Source organism: Gorilla gorilla, chromosome 16 (genome assembly GCF_029281585.2).
Source record: "Gorilla gorilla gorilla isolate KB3781 chromosome 16, NHGRI_mGorGor1-v2.1_pri, whole genome shotgun sequence".
Lineage (NCBI taxonomy): Eukaryota > Metazoa > Chordata > Mammalia > Primates > Hominidae > Gorilla > Gorilla gorilla.
The window spans coordinates 80,197,666-80,219,335 of NC_073240.2; the positions used below are offsets into that span (position 1 = coordinate 80,197,666).

The 21,670-nt window shown below is 44.0% G+C and overlaps 1 protein-coding gene across 7 annotated transcripts in view; it reads left to right on the top strand.

The window, feature by feature from the left end:
- Positions 1-10,775: 10,775 nt before the first annotated feature.
- The window catches only part of TMED3 (transmembrane p24 trafficking protein 3), a 102,636-nt gene continuing 91,741 nt past the window's right edge, over positions 10,776-21,670 (top strand). For 2 of the 7 annotated variants that reach the window (XM_063698757.1, XM_063698758.1), the window contains exons 1-2: positions 10,841-11,156; positions 13,498-13,746. In XM_063698757.1, the coding sequence (XP_063554827.1) occupies positions 10,989-11,156; positions 13,498-13,746 (417 nt within the window). In that variant the 5' untranslated portion in view covers positions 10,841-10,988. Of the gene's footprint in view, positions 11,157-13,497; positions 13,747-14,277; positions 21,667-21,670 lie in introns of those variants that run through there. The other 5 variants (XM_063698760.1, XM_004056623.5, XM_063698756.1 and 2 more) reach the window with 5 other exon arrangements.

A 21,670-nucleotide genomic window follows, 5' to 3' on the forward strand; every position in this document is an offset into this window, starting at 1 on the left:
CCTGAAAGTTAAGGGTCTAAGTTAATTTTTCTTACTCTATTACAATTTAATAGCGGTTAATCCTGTTTTTGCTGCAGTAGGCACTATTGGTTGCCTCCCCAGTTTGATTCCTTCTTCTCCTTCCTATCAGATCCTGACTTTGTTCATGTAGCCACCCTCTATCTTTGCAGCCTTTTTGACTCAAGGGAAGCCGATCCCATCCTCAGCTCAAAGGGAAGTCATGATTGTTCCAGATTAGTCATGGCAATTCCATTCTCCTTACCAGTGATTGGTTAAGGGCTCCAGTATAAGCCAGTCAGCACATGGCTTTCCCCTTATCAATGCCTTGGATCCAGAGATGGGTACAGGATCTAAGTCAGGCCAATTGAGGGAACGAAAGGACATTCATCCCATGACTGAAGGACATCCTTTTACTGGACACGACCAAACAGACACGTTATTTGTTTATTTGCTTGTTTGTTCGGCAGTTTGGTTTGACAATCTTCTTGTAACAATAGGAGAATAGAGTCTAAGGATAAAGAAAAGGAAAGCAGAGCCAAGAGGAGAGCAGAGAAAGGGATCCTGATGATGTAATGCCTGGAGCCCACACCACCTCTGAGCTTCCTGTTATGTGAGATAATATATTCTTGTATCATTTAATATAGCTGTAGTTGGTTTTTAGTTTACTTAAAGCCAAAAGCATCCTTATATCACTCACTGATTTGAAATGCCATCTTTATAATATGATATCATATGCTAAATTCTTTATTTTAAAATTATTGAACTCACCCATCCCATTCTGTTTCATTCTGTGACATTCCATTGATGTATTTTTCTTTCTGTGCCTGCATCACAGCACATCATTTAAATTATTGTAGAGTTTCAATTTGCTTTCACACATTGTGGGTCAAGTCCACTCTCAATTCTCTTCACTGGACAAATTATTTCTTAAAATCATTTTATTATTAAAATTGTACTGGGATTATGATTGGGATTCTATGATATCATTTAGTTATTTGGTACTAATTAACATTTTTAAAAGATCAAATCTTCCAATCCAGAAACAGAAATTGTTACTCTAAAAAGTTCATCTTCATTTTTTAATCCCTCATTAAAGTGTTCAGTTTTCTTCATAGAGATCATATACATTTCTTTTTCATCCTATTACTAGGTAGCAAGCATTATTGTGAATATGATACTTTTTCCCACACCATCAGATATTGCTGGGATAGTATAACTTGGTTTCCCCTAATGTGATTACAGTGAAAATATCCACGAGATTTTTCATTAAAAATGACAAATGATTCTATAATTCATACAGAAGAGCAAAGAACTGAAAATAGCTGAGACAATTTTGAAGAATAGTAACGATATTTGGAAGATGATGGTACTAGATGACAAGATTTAAAAAGTTACAGTAATTAAAATACTGTGATAAGACGCAGGAATAGATAAACTGACCCACAAAAACAGAACAGAGGGCCTAGAACACGACCTTGAATAGGTGGAAAATTTAGATATGATAGAGGTGGCACTGCAGGTCAATAAATGGTGATGAGACAATTTGTTTTCCATATGAAACAAAAATGAAATTGGGTCCTTATAGCATACACACAAAACCAAAATGAAGAAAGCAAAACTAATCTTTTGATTATGATTTTTTGGATTTGTGCTTATAAATGAGATTAGCCTAGAGTTTTGCCATTTCATATTCATTGTCTGACTTGATATCAGGTTTATACCAGCCTCATAAAATGAACTGGGGGGTGATCCCTCATTTTATATTCTCTCAAAAAGTTTAAGTTTGGAATGAAATGTTTCTTGATTGTGTACGCACAGGTTTTTCTTGTAAGTAGATCTTGCTGGTAAAACCATCTGGACCAGGTGGGGGAGTGTGTGTGTGTGTGTGTGTGTGTGTATGTGTGTGTGTGCGTTCATCTATACACATTCATACATACATGTTCATAGTGTGTAGGTATGATTATTGTCTTCATTCACAAATGAGGAAACCAAGGCTTAGAGAGATTAGGTGACCCGCCCAAGGTCACACAGCTGGGAAGTGGTAGTTTGGGATTGGAACTCCCCAGTCTGGCAATCTATGTCCAGAGCCCTCTCTTTTATCAAGTACCTGAGCTTCCGATTTTAAATACTAATTGTATTTACTTAATGGTTATAGGGGTTAAGTTGGGTTTGGTAAACCAACACCTGGGACAGTGATTTGGGCTGCTGTGTTGTATTGAGGGAGTGATCTTCAGGAAAAACCTCTAGGGAAGGTAGGGAAGCAGGATTGAGAAGAGGGAAAGGCCCAGAAAGAGGTGATCTCAGGTAAGGTCTAGCTTTGGCTGGATTCCCAGAGGAGGAGTGTAGAGAGAATGCATCTCGCTGCAGAATTGTCCTTCTTTAGTGCAAGGGGGCTCCCATTTTTATTCTTGCTTTAGTCAGTCATAGACTGTGGGCTGAAGAGAAGATGCTATTTTTTTCTGACCCAGATTTAGGGTAATTCTTGGGAGAAGGGGGAAGCTGTAAAAACTTAGCAGTTAACAGAGCAGCTGGGGATGAGTGAGCTATCTGGTAAAGGGAATCTGTACAGGGCACCCAAACAGCATCTACCACTCCTAGCTATTCGGGTGTTATATTTCTTCTTGAGTCAGATTTGGAGGGATACATTATTCTAAGAAATTATCCATTGTTTCTAAATTAATACGTGTTTTGGAATAAAATTATTTACATATTATTTTGAGCAGCATTGTTGAGGTATAATTGACATACAATAATGTGAATATAATGTACAATTTGATCCTTTTGACATATGTATACACTGTGAACCATCTGCCTATTGACCCATCCTCTAAATTCACTCCCCTCATCCCCTACCCCCCAACAGGCCCTGGTGTGTGTTGTTCCCCTCTCTGCGTCCATGTGTTCTCACTGATAATGAACATTTTCATTGCCACCAAAAGTCTGCACATCCCCTTTGAATCTTATCCCCAGCACCTACTGATTTTCTTCTTGTCACTTCATATTAACTTGCATTTTCTAGAGTCTTATATAAGTGAAAATCTATAGCATGTACTCTGTTGCATCTGGCTCTTTCACTTACCATAATCATTTAGAGATTCACCCATGTGGTTTCATGTATCCCTAGTTCATTCCTTTTTATTGCTGATCAGTATTACATTGTAATACAATTTGTTTATCCACTCACTTTCTGATGATCAGTTGGGTTGTTTCCAGTTTGGGGATTTTACAAATAAAGCTGCTACAATTCATATACAAGTTTCTGAACAGATATATGCTTCCTTTTTTTTTATTTTGTAAACACTTAGGAGTGGGATGGTTGAATCAAATGGTAGATATATATTTAATTTTTAAGAAACTACAAAATTGTTTTCCAAAATGATTGTATCATTTTACATTCCTACCAGCAGTGTATGAGAGTTCCAGTTCCTTCATATCTTTACCAGCACTTGCTATAGTCATTTTAATTTGAACTATTCTTCTAGGTGTGTAGTAGTATCTCATTATGATTTTAATTTTGATTTCTTTAATGACTAATAATGTTGAGCATCTTTTCATGTGCTTCTTGATATCCATATATCTTTGAGGAAGTGTCTGTTCAAATCTTTTGCTCATTTAAACAATTATGCTATTTGTTTTCCTATTGTTGAGTTTTGGGCATTCATTATATCTTTTGGATCATCCTTTAACAGTGTATGCTTTGCAAAGATTTTGTTCCAGTTTGTGGTTTGTCCTTTTATTCTCTTAACATAATCTTTTAAAAAGCAAAAATTTTGAATTTTTAAAAATCTAATTTATCAATTTGTTCTTTTACACAGATTGTGTTTTTGGTGTCTTATCTAAGAAATATTTGCCTAATTCAAGGTCATAAATATTTTGTCAATTTTTCTTCTAAAATCTTTATATCTTTTGGTTTTACATTTAGGTCTATGATCCATTTGGATTGATTTTTGTATGTGGTGTGAGATATTGGTCCAAGTTCATCTTTTTTGCATTTATATATCTAATTTTGCTGGCACTATTTGTTGAATGAGTTGTCTTTTGTGCCTTTATGAAAAACCGGTTGTACATATATATGTTTGTTTTATTTATGCAGGTGTTTTTCTATAAATTAAAAAATTGATTATAAAATTCACTTGGAAATGCAAAGGACCTACAATAGCCACTACAGCTTTACAAAAGAATGAAGTTGGAGGACTATCTCTACATGATTTCAAGATTTATTATAAAGCTACAGTAATCAAGACAGTATGGTATTGACATAAAGATAGACAAACAGATCAATGAATAGATTAGAGAGACCAGAAGTAAACTCATACATATATGGACAATGGAATTTTACTCAGCAATAAAAAGGAATGAATTTTGGCATCTGCTACAACATGGATGAATCTTAAAATAACTATGCAAAGATTAAAGAGTCATACTAAAAAAGTGCTATTTTATGATTCCATTTATGCAGAATTCTAGAACATGCTAACTATTGTATAGTGATAGAAAGCTGATCAATGGTTTCAGGAACAGAGGACAAGGATGCGGAGCAACAGAAGAAGGAATTACAAAAGAATGAGAAAGCCTTAGTGGGAAATAGATTTGTTTATTTCATGCTTGAGATGATGGCTGCACAGGTGTATGTGAAAACTTACGTAATTGTACACTTTAAATATATGCAAGGTATTGTATGTCAAGCCTCAATTTTTACCAAAGTACCATAAGGAATTCCCCTGAAACAGTAGGAAGAATCAAAGAATGATTATATAAAGGTAGAGGGGAGGGCATCATAGGCTCTAGGAGAGAGAGGTTTTGTAGAGAGTGTGAGTGGGATGGGGTTCCCAAATGGATCTGGCAGATCCTTCTGGACATGTAAATAACACAAGCACAGCCATGGAGTTGGAGATGACCATGGTTGCCATAGCATGTGGGGCCCAAATGGAGACTGGACCTTGTAGAATAGAGATGATGGTTGGGATGAGTTGAAATGGTCAGGATGAGAGAGGATGTGCTGCTTCTGTGAAGACAGGGGTTTGAATTTAATGTAGCAAGTGATGGTAACAGTTTCTGAGCAGGAAAGTGAAATGATGAGCCCTCAACTTCCTTAAGGCTCTGGTTTTTGTCCACTCTCCCTGTGAGACTGTAAAAAATGAAAATTCAAAAATGTTCAGGATTGGCCAATGCCCTCATGGGAAAAGTAACTTTTGAGAATGCTTCTCTTTCTAGATTATTGTTTTCCCTTCAGTTTTGGCGGGGTAATTCTTTACTCTCTTGCCAGCTTTTTGATGCCTCCCAGAAAACATTTTTAAAGTTGTATTTTTAGTTGTTTTTAGGGGAAATTTATGTTCAAATAATCTAACTTGTCTTTACCAGAAATTGCAAGTCTTTTTTATGTCTTTATTATTACTCGTTTTACTGTGATGTGGCAAACAGAGCCAGTATTCACCACCATTCAGTTTTCCTCTTCTTCGGACACATGGAAGACAAATCTCATTCACCTTGGGATTTAGCAGGGCCATGAGATCAATTCAAGATGATAGGCTACGAGTGACAGCAATGTGTGTGTCTCTTCTAAGCTGATGCATTTAATTGCTGGTAAGAGATCTTCTCACATTCTCTTCCCCTGTTGCTGTGGCAGAGGAGAAGTGTGTTTCAGGTGAAACAATTTCAAGATTATGGGGATCTCTGTCAGTCAGGTTCCCTGAATGACTACATGGAAGAGATCTCTGCCTTTGAACCTGTGAAAAACATAGAAGGGAAAAGAAATAAACTTTTGCTGAGTCCTGATATTTGGGGGTTGATTTTTTTTTTTTAGGAGTTTAGGAGTTTAGGAGTGGAGGTTTAATAGGGAAAAGAAAGAGAAAGAAAGAGAAAGGAAAACAGCTCTCTCTTTAATCTGGGGGTTGATTTTTACTGCAGAATATCTTATCCTCACTAATACATAGACCGTATGAGGCTACTCTTCCTTTCCTTGCCTTCCCTTCCATTCTTTCTCCCTCCCTTCTTCCCTTCCTCCCTTAATTTTTCTTATTTTCTTTATGTTTTTCTTTTAAATTGAAGAAAAGAAGCCCAAGCTCACTGTTTGAAATTATTAAAAGTCTTAATAATTGGAAGAAGAAAACCTTTGGTATCAACTCACCCAATCCCCAACCTCAACCTCTATTTTAAAGTTTCAGACATGGACTCCCAGACAAGGACAGAATGTCAAAACATTAATGCCAGGGTTTTGGGTCTTGAATTTCATTTTCTTTCCATTCCACCATGTTATAGCAAAGATAATAAGTTATATGATTTTTTTTCTTTTTCTCTTTTTAAGAGCAGAAGAAATTATACTTATTTATATAGAAACAAAGACCCAATGGGGTAAGAAGAAGTTTGAATTTTTAGCACAAGGAAAATATAATTCATGCATGGTGAGTGGGCACATGGATTATTCTCTTCCTATATTTAAGATATTAATGTTTCTTTACCTCACACTCAAGGGAGAATATGAGTCATTTCCATGAATCCAACATAATGTGTGAATTGCAAAAAGCTTTTCAATTTTTAAAGATCATTCTGTAGTCATTTAGTCACAATATTTTCCTGTCCAAAGCTTAAAGATTGAAGCATTCTTCTTCTTTTTCAAATTTAAATTTGTTTGTTTAATTCACATAAAAATTATGTATATTTGAAGTATACAACATAATGTTTTAAAATATGCATACATTGTAGAAAGGCTACATTGAGGTAATTAACATATATATTACTGCATATATCATTTTTTTGTGGCAAGAACACTTAAAAGGTACTCTCAGTGATTTTCAAGTATAGACTACATTATTAACCATAGATGCCATGTTGTACAATAGATCTCTTGAATTTATTTCTCTTATCTAACTGAAATTTTGTAATCATTGGCCATTTCCCCAAGCCCCCCACCCCCTAGCCCCTGGTAACCACCATTATACTCTCTGCTTCTACCTCTCTAGACACCGCCCCCCCCAGTCAGATACAAGGGCACCCAGTTGGCAGAGCCTGGGTCCCATGCCCACATACCTTGAGACCCGGGAGCAGAGGGAGAGGGACTATCTGCCCCTCTTTTGCTCTGTGACGAGAGGGAGGCTGGTTTCTCACCTAGTTTGGGATTTCCCCATAGGAAGGATAGTTAAATGCTTGACAGCCACAAAAACAGTTGTTCTGGGGAAATTTGTGAGTCTCAGGAGGGCAGTGTGTGTCACCTGTCTCTGACTGGTTTGTTCAGGGAAAAGCTGGTATTGGTTATAGCTCCATGGTAACGTTAAGCGGTTTGCAAAGTTTCCATTTGCTTTAGTCAATCCACACAGTGATTGTGTTGCTTTTTTCCTTCACCAGCAATTACCTGCATGAGGCATGGATAAACTTTCATTTTGTTTCAACATACTAATAGCATGCTAGGGAGTGCTCCTGCTGCATGAAGCAATGATAAAGTTCTGCTTTAGGGCACAGATGGGTCCACCTTATACTGCCCATCTCATCATAACACACGTAACTTACGATGTTTTCAATTCATGATAGGTTTATTCAGACATAACCCCATTGTAAGCCGAGGAGCATCTGTACATACTTAGAGAAGTAAAACATAAGTGTTCAGTTAATGAAAGTCAGAATGTGAGCATTTATGAGTCTCTCTTGGGTGCCACTTCTGGACTTCTGCATTCTCCTTCCCCTTAGATATAAGCACTGTTTGGGTGTTTATATGTCCAATTCTTGTCCTTTTATTTCTTTTTCTTGCCTAACCTTTCCTGCTAGAATTTCTGGGACAATGTTAAATAGCAGTTGTGATAGCAGGCATTTATGTCTTATTCTCAAATTTGAAGGAAAAGACATGTTTATCATTAATCATGATGTCTGCTCTAAATTTGTTACATTTTATGACATTAAGGAAGTTGTCTATTATTTCTGTTTTGCTAAGAGTTTTTATCATGAATGGATGTTGAATTTGTCACTTTTTTTTCCTGCATCTGTTAAGATCCTCATTTTTATTTACTGTTTTAATATTTATTATTTACTATTTATTTGTGTGTGTTTCTTTTATTTACTGTTTTAAAAGGCCTTCACAGAAGTCACCCCAGGACTAAAGTGGATAGAAAACATTTTTGGTTTTTCTTTCAAGTTATCCTACCTTTAGTACCATATATCACGCAATATTTGCCATATATTATGCAATATCAAGGTTGGAAGGAACCGCAGAGGTCATACACCACTATAATCTGTCACCCAGGCTCATGAATCATCTCTGTTGTTGCTAAGTGGTTGGTTGTTCACCTGCATCTGTTCGAATATTTTCGGGTATGAAAAATGTACTATCCTTGTCCATTCTATTTTTGGAAATCTCTGGTTCCAGAAAATCATTTATTGTGTGAGCTGAAATGTGCCTCAGTGTCAGATTCATGCTTTGGTCCAAGGTTTGCCCTATGGAACATGTAGGACAAGTGTTCCCTGAGGTATGGGTAGAGGCAGTGTGTTTAGTGGGAAGCTGGTAGTCTTCAGAATTAAGCAGATCTGGATTCACTTTCTGGCTTAGCCATTGACAAGCTGAGTGAGTCTGGGTACTATAGAAGATGGCTTAACAGCCATAATTCCTTCCATCCCAGTATGACCCTCCTTTGCAATGTGACTTTGCAACTCCTCAAATCCAGAGGTAGATTCCATTTTTCCACCTCCTTGAATCTGGGCTGGCCTTTGAACTTGCTTTGGTCAACAGAATGTGGAGAAAGTCATACTGGAAAAGGTCTGAAGCTTAGGTCTCAGGGGCCTTGCTCCTTCTGCCTAGTTCCTCTTGGGATGCTGCCCTGAACCTGCCATATAAGGAAGTAATCTAGCCTATTAGATGTAAGAGGATGCTTGGAGGAGAACCGAGGTGTCCCAGCCAACAGCCTGCATGCTCTGACTTGAGCTACTTCAATGTCAGCTCCTCCCCTGAACTTATGCAGGTGTTTTCTTGGAACTTAAATGTAAGACTTAACATTTAATCCGGAGGAATTTATTTTGATTTTTAGAGATGGGGGTCTCCCTTTTTCGTCCATGCTGGAGTGCAGTAGTGCAATCACAGTTCACTGTAGCCTCAGACACCTGGTGTCAAGCAATCCTCCCACATCAGCATCCCAAGTAGCTGGGACTACAGACACACACCACCATGCCTGGTTAATTTTTGTTTGTTTGTTTTTGTAGAAACGAGGTTTCACTATGTTGCCCAGGCTAGATTCGAACTCCTGGCTTCAAGCAATCCTCCTGCCTCAGCCTCCCCAAATACTGGGATACAGGCATGAGCTATGGTGCCCAGCCCGAAATTTCTTTTTGTTAGTCTTAGCAGAGCACTCCACCTGTGCCAGGGCAATAGTGGTTTTTTGTTTGTTTGTTTGTTTTGTTTTTTTGAGATGCAGTCTTGCTCTGTCGCCAGGTTGCAACCTCCACCTCCCAGGTTCAAGCAATACCCCTGCCTCCCTGCCTCAGCCTCCCGAGTAGCTGGGACTACAGGCACGCACCACCACCCCCAGCTAATTTTTGTATTTTTAGTCGAGAAGGGGTTTCACCACATTGGCCAGGATGGACGATCTCTTGACCTCGTGATCCACCCGCCTCAGCCTCCCAAAGTGCTGGGATTACAGGCGTGAGCCACCACTCCCGGCCAATCGTGGTTTTATATCTGTCATTTATTTCTCCACTTAGTTCATCTAGATCAGATGATTATTACTTCCATGTTTTCTATCAGTTCCTAAAAAAAAAAAACAAAACGTGAAATAGGACAGTGCCAGGGAAGGAAGCTTAAGGGACACTACTAAACACCTCTTCCATGCCTGTCACTGAGCCAGTCAATATTATTAACTATGTTACGCATGCATGTTATTTCCAAGCCTACAGATTGCTTTCACACATTAGCGTGTTCATCCATAGTGAATGTGGCCGGCGGAAATCTATATGGGCAGTAACATTCTTTCCTGAAGTCAAGATACACCACGTCTAGTAATGCTCTCCTGAATAAGTTATTTATTGAGTATCGACATCACAATCTATGTCTTTTCTCTTTGTTTATTGGATCACAGTGAATATAAAACTATACCTATAGTTACGATTATACAAAAGAATCTTAAGTCAGTGGTCATGGGTAAGACAGTAAACCAATTTATCTGCTTTCAGAGCTTTTAAGAAGTCAAAGTGCAAAAATGAGTTTTGTGCAAAAAGAATTTTCAACGAGCCTGACAGCCAAAATATACCTGAAGTCGCTGCGAGACTTTACTTGGATTTTCATGAGATCGTTTGTGTGTGAGCACGCTCGTGTTTTTCCCAGAGCAGGTGTAATGATGGGTCTTTACTTACTCTCCCCACCCCCCACCCCCTTCGCACACTCTTTCACCTTGGGAAGGGTATGGGAATGAAGAAAGGAGTGTTAATCGGGTTCCCAGCGTTCCCTTATCTTTCACCTAGCTCCCTAACTACTGTGGATGTTAGGTTTGGGCACACCCATTTCAAGACAAGGAGACTGGTTCTCGAGGGAAGTGTGAGACTGAAGTTACAGAGCCTGTCAAAAGCGGAGCCTTATAGAGGGAGTAAAATCCCACGTGCTTCGTGCTGCAGCAGCTGGAGGGTGGACCTGGGTCGACCTGGAGGGATGCTCAGCCCTGCGGGTCCGGGAGCGCGCAGAACAGCGGGGAGGGCTTCTCCCTCTTCTGGGTAGGGGCGCGCTAGGTGGAGCCCCACCTCCCCTCCGCGGAGACCCACCCTCCGAGCCGGGAGAGGCGTGGAGGGGGGCGAGTCCCCTGGCCCAGCGCGGCCAGCGCGCACGCGCAGCGGGCGGAAGGGGCCCGGGCCCACTTTGAGCGCGCGGCTGCGCACTGCGCCGCCGGCCCTCCCGGAAGCGCAGAGCTCCGCTCGTGCCACGTCTATCCCCTTACATCCTCCTAGGACCCGGTAGTCGCCGCCCCAGCCCGCCGGGGGCGCAGCGCCCGAGCCGCGGCCCTCGAGACGGGACCGAGAGCATCATGGGCAGCACTGTCCCGCGCTCCGCCTCCGTGCTGCTTCTGCTACTGCTCCTGCTCCGGGCTGAGCAGCCCCGCGGGGCCGAGCTCACCTTCGAGCTGCCGGACAACGCCAAGCAGTGCTTCCACGAGGAGGTGGAGCAGGGCGTGAAGTTCTCCCTGGATTACCAGGTGAGGCCGGGCGCCCGGCAGCGCTCCCTTCTCCCTCCACTCCCGGGTCTCACCTGGACACTGGCTCGCCCCTGACTGGAGGCGCTCGAATTAGCCACAGAGGCTACAGGGAGGCTGCATGGGGTGGGAGTCCCCGGAGACCAGTTGACTTCCCCGTGAGGAGGAAGGTTTGGGTCATCAGGGCCCACTCGAGACGAGCCTGGCCAGCGAGGAGGTAGTCAGCGCCGCAGGTGCGAGCCCGCGAGGGGGACGCCAGGGCGGATCCCGCAGCCTGGGGAGCTGGCCAGAGAGATATCCGCAGGCCCCCGAGACACTAACCAACCGCAGTTCTGATCGGCTGGACACAGGCTCTCTAACTCCAGTCTCTTGGACCGCCTTGTGCCTTCGAGTACTGAAAAATGGCAGCAAGAGGAAGTGGGTTCATAGTTTTAGTTTATTCCTCCCCTCTCCAGCGTTTAAAGTTGGAGTGAGGTGAGGGCAGCAGAAGTGAGAATGGGCACTTTGGAAAGAAGGGATCAGTGCAGCCATTGAGGCCTGGCGGTGTTTACAAGGAGCGGTGTGGCTGCAAGACTTGGCTGTTGCCATATGGCTTAGAAAAGCTCAGTTCCTGTATTCCTGTCTCCTTTGAGAGATCCCGTGGCCCACAGGTGACAGGAGCAGGTCTTGAGTGAGTAGTCTGCCCCGATATTTAGTGAGCAGGTCTAGGGTTGGGGGCCAAGTGGGCATCGTACTCAGACAGCTATCTGCTTGTGGACGCATGCTGACAGGCACTTCAGAAATGAGGGGCCACGGGCAGCAGGAATGGGGGCAAGCTATTTGACCAGTTCCTCTGTGGTTAGAGGCACTGAAGGAAGCTTGCGCTTGGAGACAACTTCTATGTGGTAGTCTCAGTCACTGATTTGTCCACTTTCAGGTCTTTGTGGACAACATGCAAATTGTGACTGGGTTAACATGGGCAACCTAGGTGCAATGACAAAAAGAATGATAATTCTGTGGTTGCAGGGACCTCAGATGTCATCTGGTCACTGCCAGGGCGGAAATCCCTTGTCAAAGTGTGTCCAGCCTGGGTTTAAACACACTTAGCAACAGGATACTCACTGCTTTATGCAAAGCTTGCTGAGCAGGACTAGTAACTTTTGTCCGGACAAAGAGGCCATTTAAATTTGGAAGCAGATGGAGGCCGTTGACCGTGTCCTTTGATGGATCTTGGTTATAGCCATTGCCTACCTGTAAGATTTTGCCTTATGTGGGTCTTATTTTTCTTATGTTACAAGGAGAGTTTGAACTAAATGATTCCTAAGGACTCTTCCACCGCTGACACTCAGAAATTCCATGAATACTTCGATCAATATTTTTCTTCTCCTTGCATTCAGTCAGTAATAATATATTGTTAATAGCTACTTGACCCATTCAGCAAGCCAAGAATGACCCTTGCTGGTGGGGGGAGGGGGAACACCTGTCTCTTATTGGAACGGAGAAGCAGGAGGTGCAGCATGCATGCTCTAGGGTGGCCCCCAAATCAGATCCCACATCTCCACTGCACCCTCAGGGGGTTAGTTTGCAGTCTGACGATTGTCCAGTAATTGGCTGGCACTTTTGGGGTCCTTGCTAAATTTATGTTGGACACCGTGCTAAACACTTTAGGTGTGATAACTTATTGACTCCTCACTTCATGGATAAAGACATATCCTCAGAGAGTAAAGTAACTTGTCTAGGGTCACATGGTTAATGAGTGGCAGTGCCCTAAATCAGTGATTTGCTGCGTGTCTTGTGTTAAGTATTGAACAAAGATAAAGAATCGGTGGCATCTAGTTGCATTGGAATAGTTTCTTGGGCATCCCTCCTCATCTTGCTCTTGATTTCGGGAAGCTTTATCAGCACCATCTCATGAAGAGCAGTTATCCTGGGGTATGTTCATTCATGGTTCAGAATAGTGCAATAGGTAAATGTTTGGGCACTGGAACCAAAAGCTCTCAAGGCAGATCTCATCTCACCACTTTCTGTTGTGTAACCTTAGGGAATTTACTTAACCTTGGAACCTCAGTTTCTTCTTCTGTAAAATGGAAAGGATTAGGCTCATTGAACCCCTGCAGAGCAAACTTTGGAGTCAGGCAGGCATAGATTCAAATCTTAGCCCTTTCACTTTCAAGCAGTGTGACCACAGCCAATTTATTTAACCTTGCTCAGCCTCAGTAAAATGAGAAGTGGCGTAGCACCTGCCTTAGAAAGTTTTGAAGATGAAATGACAGAATTGTTTGTAGAGTCTGATCACAGTGTCTGGTTGGCATTTGGTAAGTGGTGGTTGCTCCTTTGATAACAGCAAATTTTTTATGGTTGTCAGGTCATCACTGGAGGCCACTACGATGTTGACTGCTATGTGGAGGACCCCCAGGGGAACACCATCTACAGAGAAACCAAGAAGCAGTACGACAGCTTCACGTACCGGGCTGAAGTCAAGGGCGTTTATCAGTTTTGCTTCAGTAATGAGTTTTCCACCTTCTCTCACAAGACCGTCTACTTTGACTTTCAAGTGGGCGATGAGCCTCCCATTCTCCCAGACATGGGGAACAGGGTCACAGCTCTCACCCAGGTGAGTGAACATTAGCAGTTCGGGGCTGCTGAACCCCCTAGCGTGTTCCTCTTCATTGGCCTCTGTCTAGGCTGGTGGTGGGAGTCATCATCCATCCAGCTCCCAGTCTGGAAGTCTCAGGGTTGGTTTTGTCTCTTTCTTCATACCTAGTCCTAAAGGATGCCATGCTCTTCTTTCGATCTTCCTTTCCACTCTCTAACCAGATCCCTGCAGTACTTTCCTCTGCTATTTCTGTCTCTACTCTTTCATTCCCACTCAGTCTTTTGCACAGTACCACTTTCGAAGTGCCCGTGTCATGTGTCTCTGCTTATATGATGTGCCTGTATCATAAAGACCAAAGTCCTACTTTGTGTGGTGTATTAGTTAAGGTAACACAAGGTGCTGTAACAAAATAAACACCAAACATCAATGGCTTAACAGAATAGAGGTTTATTCTCATGCATAATCTAGAAAAGGTTGGTGGGGAGCTTTCCTCCATGGTGTGACTCAGGAATCCAGGCTCATTCTTGTCATCTTTCTGTCTTCCCTTAGGGCTTCAGGGTCTTCTGCCTGTAGCTGCCAAAGGAAGAGAGAATGAGAAAAGCCCATCTACTTCTTAAAAGCCCAGGCCCAGTGGGAATACGTATCACCTGCTCATGTCCCATGGGTGAGAACTTAGTCATGTGGCAAAGCTGGATGAAAGGAAGGCTGGCAAGTAGAGCCTTAGCAACAGCTCCACATTATGGAGGAGAAATGGTGACATTTTGCGGGGATAGTCATGTCTGTCGCCCATGGCTGTCAAGGTTCACTATTCTCTGATCCCATCCTCCTTCATCTGTCTTCCCTTCTGCTATTTAAGCTCCTCCTTCCCTTTCATATGCAGGCTGGGGGCTTCCTGAGGGCTAGGACCCTGAATGATTTACTTTTGTATCCTCAGTGCTTCAGTGCATAAGGTAGGGCACAGGAAGGAGCTCACCAAATACTTGTGAAATGACTGTCAGGGCCCAGGGAAACCTGTAAGACAGGAATAACCATCGATAGCAGCACGTGTGCCAGAACCAAAGCCACAGCGTCTTGAACTTTCAAGGAGGCCAGATGATCTTCTGGGCCGCCCTCCAAGGTGGCTCCCTTCCTCTGTGGCTCTGGGCACACTCACGAGTGCCTGTGGATTCACTTGCCCAGTCTTCCACCTTCCCTAAGCAGTTGGAGGCTAGAGCTGCACTGTTCAGTACAGTAGCCAGTATGTAAATTTGGCTATTTAAATTAATTAAAATTAAATTAAAAATTCACTTCCTTATCTGCACCATAGCAATACTCCAGGTACTCAATAGTCACAGGTGGCTAGTGGCCATGCATAGAAAGTTCCATTGTCCAAAACTGGGTTTGATCTTTGGGCTTTTGGCAACATGATTTCTGTTAGAAGATCCAGCCGAGGGTGTGTATTGTGTGTAAGATCTTTTGCAGCCAATACTCATGAGAGTTCTGTTGGCCACTGTTGAGACAGCCTCTATTGGGAAGATTCTGTAAGTCTCCAAAAGCTGAGCTGAAGAACTTCCCCCTTTACCAGTAGAAAACAAATTGGTAGGAAAAGCCTTAAAGAATTAGGTCAACAGAGACATTCTTTCCTGGAGTCTGAGCAGTAGTTTGATTTTGTTGCAGGAAAGGGTGATTTATGCTTCCCTTTTCTTATATGTTAGAACCTCTTCTTTGCTCCTGCTTAGCCTCAAAAGAGCCGTTTCCTTCCACTTCTCTGACCCCGCCACCTTGAACCATCTGTGCCTGCCTTTGAGAGTACTTGCTTCTATGCCAGAATTCACTCAGTCTACACATTGTGCCAGCAGTGATGGCTCTGTGCCTGGTACTGGGCACCCTGCAAGGAGCACAGCCCTGCAAGCCAGTTGGCTATGGGGCACTGTGGTCAGAGCTGTAATTGAAGCGCCAGGAGTCTTGAGGAGGCACTGATGAATTCTTCCAGGAGTCAGGAAGGCTTCACTTGAAAATGTAGAAGCTTGGCCTTCTAGGTGAAGAGAACAGGTGAGATTTATGGAGTGTAACTTTCATTCTTCTCGCCAGCGCTTTTTATCTTGCTTGGCATGGGTCCCCCTTTACCCAGCAGCTGCTGTCTCGCCTCTCCCCAGACTTCTTGCAGCACAGTGGTGAGCCAGAGGCCGTGGTTTCTGGCAAGAAAGTAAGTATTAGGTGAAAGAACAGGTTCCATAGTGACCAGGGCCCAGGCCAGGGATTCAGGTCCAAAGGACTTGTTTCAGGCCGGAGTTCAGGAAAACCAGGCTCCTAGGAGAGGACCTGGGTGGGCCAGGAGAATGCGACTTGAGGAAAGCCAAGCTCGAGGGGCTTCCAGGCTTCCTGAGAATCTGGGCAGATCCTGGTCAGAGCTGAAGGTTTCTGACAGAGGTCAAAGGCCAAGAGCTACCTCCCTGGTGATCTAGGAAGGATTAAAGGTTTTCTTAAGTGCTCTGAGGCCAGCTTCTACTTCCCTGTCTTTGAGTTCTTGAAGAATTTAAAGAAGCAGATACTTGGGTCAGGGGAGGCCTGATGAGGTGAGGGCTGCAGGAATTTGTCAGTGGTTACAGACTGAAGACCTCGGCATCCGCAGGTGGCTGGGACAGGATGGGATGTCAGCGTGGAGATGGAGGAAAGGGATGGTGCCAGAGGTGGGATGGGTCAGGGTGTCCTAGAGACCGACTGTCACCATGAAGTGGCAACTGTAATCCCTGTGAGGCTCCAGGACACTGGAAGCCAGCCAGGACTGGTGGTCTTAGCAGGGCGGAAGGTCACACACGAGGAGACCTGGGGACTCGTGGCCTGGGAAAACAGGACCCTGAAAACAGAGGGGTTCTGTTGGTTTTCTGCTGGGTGGGAAGCTGGCTGAGGGACTGCCTAACTGAAATTTTGTGGTAACAGGCTGAACAGGTTTGTTTGAGACGAGCACTAACTGAAGATCTCAGCGGATGGGGAAATAGCATGTTTTTGTGGTGAGGGTGAGCATCCAGGTAGCTGTGATTCTTGGGGATGATTCTCGGGGATGTATTGCTCTGGGGTCTCTTTCAGCGTCTGTGCAAGGTCCTGAAGGCGTCTGCAGGTGTTAGTTGCCAAGAAAGCTGTAGAGTATCACCTGTTGCTCCGTTACCCTCTTGGAACTGGTCCCTTTGCTGTCACTGATCTGATCTGAGATTGTTCCTTTAAAGGCCACCGAGGCCTCTTCATGCAGTCTCCGTGCCGGTTTCTGGCCTGTGTCACTGGATCTAGGCCTTTAAAGTGATGCTTCACATAAATATCTGACTCATCCTCTGTCTTGGTGTCTACACCTGTGATTTCTGTGTCCTCCCTCTTCTTTTTCCCTTCCTCCTTCCTCTCCAGTGACTCTGGGTCCTGGGAGAAGGCTGGAGATGCTGACCAGTACTGCTGAATTCCCAGGCCAGGGCCTACGGTCCAAGGAGTCCCCAGTCAAGTGAGTCTAGTTGGACACTTTGTTTCTGAATGAGTTTGTGACACATAAACTTGGAGAATGGAATTCTAGCCTGGAAAATCAAATGAGCCCTTCCACAGTGTTCTCTGCGGATTTGTACATACAAACATGTATACATATGTGTGTGTGCGCCACACATACATATACACATATACTACCTATGACCATGATACATACATGTATACACTTATGTGTGTGTCTCCATCCCTCCCACTGATTTCAAGAATGATCCACTTTGTTACGAAGTCCTGTGATTTCAGTGCCATCAATTTCCCTCCAGTCCACTCTTCCCTGACATGGCGACCTTCTTAACTGAGGCCTGCATCTTCTCTTCCCAGTAGAATTGCAGCCACCTAAGTGGTTTCCCTGCCTCTAAACTGGTTCGCATACATCCCTTTCTGCATCATAGCTGCCAGAGGCAGATTCTCGTAAAGTGGGATTCCGATCTTGCCAATCTTCTGCTCACAGAGCCACACACGATAAAGTCTTGGACCTCGAGGCCCTTTACTATGAGCTTCCACCTCCCCACAGCTGCTTCTCCATGCATCCCTGTCACCATGTCAGTCCCTGATCCCAGATCAGGCCCTGTACAGTTCTTTGCCTGTGCTTCTGCTGCTTGGGATGTGTTCTCAGCCTGGTGACGTCCTGCCCATCCATCAGGGCTCAGCTTGTCGTGTCCCATGTCAAGTACTCCATCTTCTCTGGCAGGCTCAGCATCTTTCTCCTGGGTGTTCCCGCCGCTCTGCATACCCTTCTGTTGTTGGCTGTTTATATTGCATTCTAGTTGAGTAATTTTTTCTTTAAATTGTGAACTTTCTGAGATCCAGGACTGTGTCTGGCTCTGATTCTTAATTCCCTGGGCCTAGCACAGTGCCTGGAAGAAAAGTAAGCAATGAGTAAATGTTTGAATGAAGGAATTAGTGGAAGTGTGAGCTATTCAAACTCAGCCATGATTTGAAATCCTTGTAACCTCATCCTACAAGTGTCTATCCTGAGTCCCCCAGCCCCACCTTCAATCCTTTGTGATTTTCCAGGGATCACCAGGGTGATGTAAATACAGAACGGATTTGTGTTACCAAGTCTGCCTGTATAGGTGGTGCCTGGCAGGGAGCACTAGGGAGGCTTCTAGAAATGGCAGATCTTGAGTTAGCTTTGACACAGGTTCACATAGGTTAAGCCCGACTCCACATTGACCTCTTTCCTACTTCCTTCCCAGTTTAGTGTCCTGTTCCATCTGTGACAGTTGACATGCTTTAGTGAGCTTTGGAAGCATTCCCCAGAGAGCTAGGAGGAGCAACCACAAATGTGACCATTGTCCCCAGTGCAGAGGCCTACACCTGAGCTTTCTTTTCTGATGGTTGGCCTTTGAAGCCAGTTGGCTTTGGAAGTTCCCTTTGGAGTCAACTTCCTGATGTCTGGAACCCTTCTTAGGATCATTTGTTCCTTTTTCAATATCAAATGTCTGCAGGTATAGCCCACCTACCAAATGCGGGGAAGTGAAGAAGTCCAATGCCGACTACACTCCAGTTGTGAAAGATGATATGTAGCCCAAAATAATAGAGGATAGAGGATGTCACTGAGAAAACAGGACAGAGGTACTCATGGGGGACAAATAGGCTTGTTCTTCACTTGCTATTGCTCCTTGAGCTGGTGTACCCAGTCTAACTCTATCAGTTCCATCTGATACACAGTGATCATGCCACCTTTCTACGTGTGACATTTCACCACTTCTTACACATGGACCTGGATGAGAGGGCCAGCCACCGTGTGCAGGAGAGTCCCATAGCCTTGGGAGGTAGACCTGTTGCCAGAAAGAGGGAAGCTGCTGCCCTGTAATGCAGAGGCAGAAGGGAAGCTTTTGTTCTTCCTTACATAGTCTAGTTCAGCTCCTAGAATGGCCCAGAGTTAAGGATACCCAATGAGGCAAGTAAGGGTAACACCATTGTTTGGCAGTGGTTTCCTGTTTGTCTTCTGGAAGTGGTTTAATGTGAGAGAGAAACAAGGGTTTTGGGGAGGTGTAGGGTCCAGCCCCACAGGGTGGATGGGTTTTCTCCTTATGTGCAGAGACGAGAGATTGTAGAAATAAAGACATAAGACAAAGAGGTTAAAAAAAAGACAGCTGGGCCCAGGGGACCACTACCACCAAGATGCAGAGACTGGTAGTGGCCCCGAATGCCAGGCTGCGCTGATATTTATTGGATACAAGACAAAGGGGCAGGCTAAGGAGTGTGAGCCATCTCCAATGATAGGTAAGGTCACGTGTCCACTGGACAGGGGGCCCTTCCTTGCCTGGCAGCCGAGGCAGAGAGAGAGAGAAGAGAGAGAGACAGCTTATGCCATTATTTCTGCATATCAGAGACTTTTAGTACTTTCACTAATTTGCTACTGCTATCTAAAAGGCCAGGTATACAGGATGGAACATGAAAGCAGACTAGGAGCGTGACCACTGAAGCACAGCATCACAGGGAGACAGTTAGGCCCCCGGATAACTGCGGGTCAGGCCCTCCACAAGAGGTGGAGGAGTAGAGTCTTCTCTAAACTCCACTGGGAAAAGGGAGACCCCCTTTCCCAGTCGGCTAAGTAGCAGGTGTTTTTCCTTGACACTGACGCTACCGCAAGACCACGGTCCACTTGGCAATGGGCGTCTTCCCAGACACTGGCATTACCGCTAGACCAAGGAGCCCTCTGGTGGCCCTGTCCAGGCATAACAGAAGGCTCGCACTCTTGTCTTCTGGTCACTTCTCAGTATGTCCCCTCAGCTCCTATCTCTGTATGGCCTTGTTTTTCCTAGGTTATGATTGTAGAGCAAGGATTATTATAATATTGGAATAAAGAGTAATTGCCACAAACTAATGGTTAATGATATTCATATATAATCCTATCTATGATCTATATCTAGTATCACTATTCTTATTTTATATATTTTATTATACTGGAACAGCTCGTGCCCTCGGTCTCTTGCCTCGGCACCTGGGTGGCTTGCCGCCCACAGGAAGGGAGGTCACAGAGTGACTTAGTCTTTTCTAGTTTATTGTACTGTACTTTACAAATAGTTTGCCTTTGGAGTTTGGGAACTGAAGTGAGTGTCTGGTGCATGCTTTGTGAATTCCTCTAGCCTGAGAACTCACTGATAGGATAGAATTTTCTAGGTCTTGGATACATGGTGGTTTAGAGGCTGCCTCTGAATAAGAACGTTTTCCCACAGGCATAATGTGTTGTCTGTTGCTGAGTAACTAATTACTACAAACATAGTGTCTTAATGCAATACTCACTTATTACCGCACAGCTCTGTATGCTGTGAGCCTGGGCAGGTTGGCCAGATTCTTTGGGGTCTCCCAAGCCTGATGTCGAGGTGGTGGCAGGTTGGGCTCCTACCTGGAAGCTCTGGGGAAGGATCTGCTTTCATGCTCATTCAGGTTGTTGGTGGAGTTCAGTTCTTTGTGGTTTTAGGACTGAGGTCCCCATTTCCTTGCTGACTGTTGTACCCTCAGCCCCTGGAGGCCTTTTTCTGGTCCTGGCAAGTGGTCACCTCCACCTTCAAAGCCAGCGTGGCACATTGAATTTTTCTCATGCTTCAGAACTATCTTGACTTCTGCAACTAGCTGGAGAAAGCTCCTCGCGTCTAAGGGCTCCTGTGATTGGATCAGGCCTGGATAACCTCCCCATCTTCAGGTCAGCTGTGTCATATTAACGTGATGCAGTCACAGAGGTGACAGCTCATCATATTCACAGCTTTCTGGAATTAGGGTGGGGGACCTTGGTGGTGGTGGGAAGGACATTTTCAGACTTCTGCCTACCACACTGAATATTTTTGCAGGTAAAGAAAGTTATGATGTGGTATGTGTTACACATGAGCGTATGTGTCTATGTAGTGCCTGTTTATATGTATGTGTCTTTGCATGTGTGTGCATGTGCTTACATACATGAAGCGTGTGTCTTCATGTGTTTGTGTTTATACATAAAACTATAGGCAGCAATTACATAATAGAATGAGCATGAGCAGTGGATTGAGAGTCCAAACACAACTGTGGTCTAGTTCACACTTTGCTGTTTATTAGTTGTATGACTTTGGGCAATTTGTGTAGCCTCTTGGAGCCTCAGTTTCCTCATCTGTGTGTGGGATAAGCCCTCGTTAACAGTGAGGGTAGTGATCCGTGCCTATCAGGAGTATTGTAAGGATTGGATAAGAGTATAGGGCAGTGCTTGAAAGCATAGGCTCAGGACTCAGACTCTAACTCAGCCACATACTAACTGTGTGACTCTGGGCAAGTTACTTAACCTCTCTGAGCTTCAGTTAGGCTTGTTGTGAGGATTAAATAAAACCACGTAAAACCCTTAGCACGGACTCACAGTTAGCATTCAGTGGATGTCACCTAGGATGTTGACAACAGCATTTGCTGTTTGCTGGATCCCACATTTGTCTATGGGTTAGCAGTGTGACTGCTTTTCTCTTCCTGC